Here is a 4,727-nt window from a genome sequence, read left to right on the forward strand (position 1 = left end):
ATATTATATGTGTGTGTGTATGTGTGTGTGTTTGTGTGTGTGTGTATGTGTGTGTGTTTGTGTGTGTGTGTATGCATGTACATATGAATATATATATATATGTGTGTGTGTGTGTGCATGTTTTTGTAAATATTACATCTATATTATTATTATTATTATTATTGTTATATACTATGTATATATATATGTGTGTGTGTGTGTATAAATATATTTATATATATACATATACATACATACATACGTGTGTGTGTGTGTGTGTATCTATGTTTGTATACATACTATATTAGTTATATTAATTATATTGAGTACCACTTTATGTGTCTGTGTTTGTGTGTATTTTTATGAACATGTGTATGTGTTTGTGTATATTATTCGTATGAGGCTTATGTGTTTGAAAACGAATATCCTAGTGGGTAGTGTTTAATCTTCATTTCAAACGATCAATCTTAGTGACACGTTCTCCGCTGCTGCTCCCTTTGTGCTAACAGCTTGCAAACTACGCTGTGTATACCCCCTTAAAGAATAAGCTCCATATATATTGGCATTGCTGAGTTCAAAGATCAATTTTATTTCTGCTCAACGCAGAAGAGTTTCTTTTTATATACACTTGTGTACGTTCCATGTATTTTTTGCATACGTATATATATATATGTATATAGGTATATCTATTATAGCTATATATATATGTGAGTGTGTATGTGCATGTATGTATGTATGTATGTATATACATATACATATATGTATGTATGTATATATGCATATACATATATGTATGTATGTATATGCATATGCATATATGTATGTATGTATATACATATATGTATATATATATGTGTGTGTGTATATATATATATATATATATATATATATGTATGTGAAAATGTACATATGTATATTAATTATTCATGTGCGTATACATCTATGTATGTATCAATGTGTGTTTTATTTGTGTTTATATTTTTCTGCCTGCCTGTAACGTGTAGTACTGCCGATACGTATCCTCAACATGATCAGCTGTTATCGCCCGAGTATCTCATCGTTTGTCTCGTAAGCCATCTGCATGCATCATCTTCAAAGCTGCCTTCCTCTGCGAGTCTCTCCAAAGGTTCTTACCTACCGAACTGAATTGGCAGGCCTGTTCTTCTACACACACAACATTCGACTGATCCATGTCAGCTATCATACGCACACGTACCCCTGACTATGTACTTAACTAAACTCCCATCGTACAGCTACCAACGGTGTGGTGATTGCCACTGAGAAGAAGATGCCAACAGCCCTGATAGATGAATCGTCCCTTCAGAAGATTTCTCTTATCACCCCAAAAATCGGCATGGTCTACAGTGGGATGGGACCCGATGCGAGGTAATGTATATATATATATATATTGGGTGGGGGTGAGTGAGTGTGTATGTGTATATATGTGTGTGGGTGTGGGTGTATGTGTGTATACATATATATATATATATATATATATGTGTGTGTGTATATATATATATATGTGTGTGTGTAGTATATATATGTGTGTGTGTGTGTATGTATACTATATATATATATATATGTGTGTGTGTGTAGTAATATATATATATACTATGTGTGTGTGTGTGTGTGTGTGTGTGTGTAAATATATATATGTGTGTGTGTGTATGTGGGTGTGTGTACATGTCTGTGAGTGTGGGTGTGTATGTGTATGCATATTTTATATATATATGTATGTATGAATGCATATATTGTGTAGACTGTTTGTGTGTACAGTAATGATTCCATCCCGTACAATATAGCGGGAAAATACACAGACCGTTCTCGGATGATCTTGTTTAATGTGCTGAGATTTTACCTAGCATGAGATTACCTTCGTACCTACAAATAGCCACTCTTTCACTCACTCGCTCGCAAACGCGACCAAACCCGCCAGAAATTCGCACATATCCTATCACCAATATGTACAAACACGACCACATCAGACGCTGAAGTCAGTGCTCCACGCATCTCTCCCCTTCAGAGTGCTATCGAGAAAGAGTAGAAAGCTGGCTGCTCAATACTGGAGAGTGTATAAGGAGCAGGTGCCTCCATCACAGATCGTCAAGGACATTGCTGGGGTCATGCAGGAGTTCACACAATCCGGGTAAGCTTTCTGTTGCTCTTGTTTGTTGGTTAGCGTACTTAACGAATCTGGAACGTTTGTGCATCTTTCCGGTTTTGCTTCTCTCCTAGAACCTCTGATGTATTTTCTTTCTGTGCGCGTATATATATATATATATATATTGTATTAGGTCCTATATACCAACAATTCGTGTATGTAGTGGAATCAGTGGGTACACCCTCCGTTTCCCACGTTTTTGCGCAAACACACGTGGTCTGTACTGTTCTACATAATACTAACTCGTAGATTATAACATTCGCTCCTGTGCGTTGAGACACATTGCACATACTGTCCTAAGGTTAACGGTGCAGTTGTATCTCAACCGAACGGCTTGTCCCAATCCGTTCATTCCTTCCTTCATCGTTAGTCTGCGAGAAGCTCTGTCCTGTTCATATATCTCACGCGTGTTACCAGAGCTCTAGTTACTTAAACCCGCCCGTGTTGTGGGGAAGGGGGTTAGTTCCCGTGTATTTGATCCGTACTTACCTCTGAGCCATTCCATCGCAATCGGTTTGTTGCAGTGGTGTAAGGCCATTTGGAGTGTCTCTGCTGGTGGCGGGCTATGAAGACGGCGAGCCTAAGCTTTACCAGGTGTGTGTGTTATATAAGTGATGAATAAGAGTGTCAGATAGATGGATAAGTGCATGGATGTGTACTTGTTACTCTACTAGGTGCGTGTGTTATATCTGTGATAGATAGAATGTCAGATAGATAGATAAGTGTATGGATGTGTACTTGTTACTCTACCAAGTGTGTGGGTTATATCTATAACAGTTTAGTGTATGGATATGAGCTTGTTTGTATTGTAAGTTTTATTTGTACGGAGTGTTTCGCTGAGCAGATGGTAGTGTGGCTGTTATACCGTTTCAAGGGGTGCACTTAGATAGCTATAGGTGGATGGCTGTACCTACAAATAGATAAACACAGTATATATCTGGGGCGAGGCGGGTGTGCCGGTGTATCATTTAGAAGATGGTGCGTGTGTCTGTCTGTCTGCAAACCGGATTCGCAATGTCAGACTATTCTACAAACTGCTGATTGTGCATTCTACATGCTGGCACATGAGATGAGTTGACTAGGCGTTCGTTTGCTGATACACTTATAGTGTTCTGTGTTCCTGTGCATATATGCTGCGACAAGCGAGTTGAGGCTACTTGTACTTGTACTTGTACTTGTACTTGTACTTGTATACTTATACTTGTACTTACTTATACCTATACCTATACTAACACACTCTGAACATCTGCCTGACTCTCCGCAGGTGGATCCATCTGGCTCATACTTCGCCTGGAAGGCGACTGCAATTGGCAAGAACTTCATCAGCGCAAAGACCTTCTTAGAAAAACGGTAGGTGGCGTTACTTAACAACTGCGTGTGCCCCTGTCGGGTGCGGAACCATCGCAAGCCAATGTTATAGACGGCAAACCGCGTGCTATTGCATTTTAGTTTTGTTTTAGTCTGAAAGGAAGCGGAGTGGTGTATGTAGTATGTAGAGTCATATCCGTGTATATAGATTTATTTGTGTATAATATAGTGTATATCTGTTTTTATACATGCTTTAATACATATGTATACATATATGTGTATATATATGTTTGTTTAAGTTTAGCACTATTTTGGTAGTCTTCTAAACTTGTGCATATGTCGCAACTAGGCGGTACGAAATCTCGGTATCACCGCTAGATGCTGCTGTGGTGTTGACAGTTTATTTTACTTATTTCTCTGTAGTTCTATAATTCTTAAACACTTTATTTTGTTTTACGTTAACTTTGTTTGTCTTATTTCATCTTTGTTGCGCTGTAGTTATAACGATGAGATGGAGATTGAAGACGCCATCCACACAGCCATTTTAACGCTGAAAGAGAGTTTCGAGGGGCAGATGACGGAGAATAACATTGAACTGGGTGTAGCCGATGCGAACGGCTTCAGAAGCCTATCACCCGCAGAGATCAAAGACTATCTAGCCACCATCAGCACATAAACACTCACTGGTGCTACGCCATACACCGTCGCATAGGCTGTGGCAGTGCTTGCCCCTAGACATTAAACCGACCATGACGTAAACCCTAAACCCTACCTACAGTTCGCAGAGTGTTTTCAATTAGAATGCGTTGTTGTCTGTACCATACCGTGTCGGGACTATCAACTGTAAAGATGGAAAGGCTGCGGTGTTATGGCCAATATATACCCACCTCGTAGTTTGTGCTCGTGTGTCTGTTATAGTTTGTGCTCGTGTCTGTTATAGTTTGTGCTCGTGTGTCTGTTATAGTTTGTGCTCGTGTGTTTGTTATAGTTTGTGCTCGTGTCTGTTATAGCTTGTGCTTGTGTCTGTTATAGTTTGTGCTCGTGTGTCTGTTATAGTTTGTTTGTGTGTCTGTTATAGTTTGTGCTCGTGTCTGTTATAGTTTGTGCTCGTGTGTTTGTTATAGTTTGTGCTCGTGTGTCTGCTATAGTTTGTGCTCGTGTGCCTGTTATATCTTGTGCTCGTGTGTCTGTTATAGCTTGTGCTCGTGTGAATGTTATAGCTTGTGCTCGTGTGTCTGCTATAGCTTGTGCTCGTGTTTTATGCTTGTGCCGACATATC

General features: G+C 39.3%; 1 protein-coding gene across 1 annotated transcript; it reads left to right on the forward strand.

Annotated features, from left to right (window-relative positions):
* Positions 1–1,231: 1,231 nt before the first annotated feature.
* SARC_13046 (proteasome subunit alpha type-2) lies at positions 1,232–4,217 on the forward strand. Its single transcript, XM_014292832.1, has 5 exons — positions 1,232–1,365; positions 2,003–2,125; positions 2,665–2,734; positions 3,405–3,490; positions 3,947–4,217. Exons 1-5 carry the CDS (start codon positions 1,268–1,270, stop codon positions 4,122–4,124), a joined length of 555 nt encoding a protein of 184 aa, XP_014148307.1. The 5' UTR covers positions 1,232–1,267; the 3' UTR covers positions 4,125–4,217.
* The last annotated feature ends 510 nt before the right edge of the window (positions 4,218–4,727 follow it).

This window comes from Sphaeroforma arctica (assembly GCF_001186125.1).
Source record: "Sphaeroforma arctica JP610 unplaced genomic scaffold supercont1.2842, whole genome shotgun sequence".
In the NCBI taxonomy this organism is placed as follows: domain Eukaryota; class Ichthyosporea; order Ichthyophonida; genus Sphaeroforma; species Sphaeroforma arctica.

What these genes read in the sequence shown, in the direction of transcription:
- SARC_13046 (XM_014292832.1), top strand. Translation starts at nt 1,268, where the DNA reads ATGCCAACAGCCCTGATAGATGAATCGTCCCTTCAGAAGATTTCTCTT. An exon ending in CAGGAGTTCACACAATCCGG is followed by an intron (nt 2,126 to 2,664) that starts GTAAGCTTTCTG and finishes GGTTTGTTGCAG; the next exon opens with TGGTGTAAGGCCATTTGGAG. An exon ending in AAGACCTTCTTAGAAAAACG is followed by an intron (nt 3,491 to 3,946) that starts GTAGGTGGCGTT and finishes GTTGCGCTGTAG; the next exon opens with TTATAACGATGAGATGGAGA.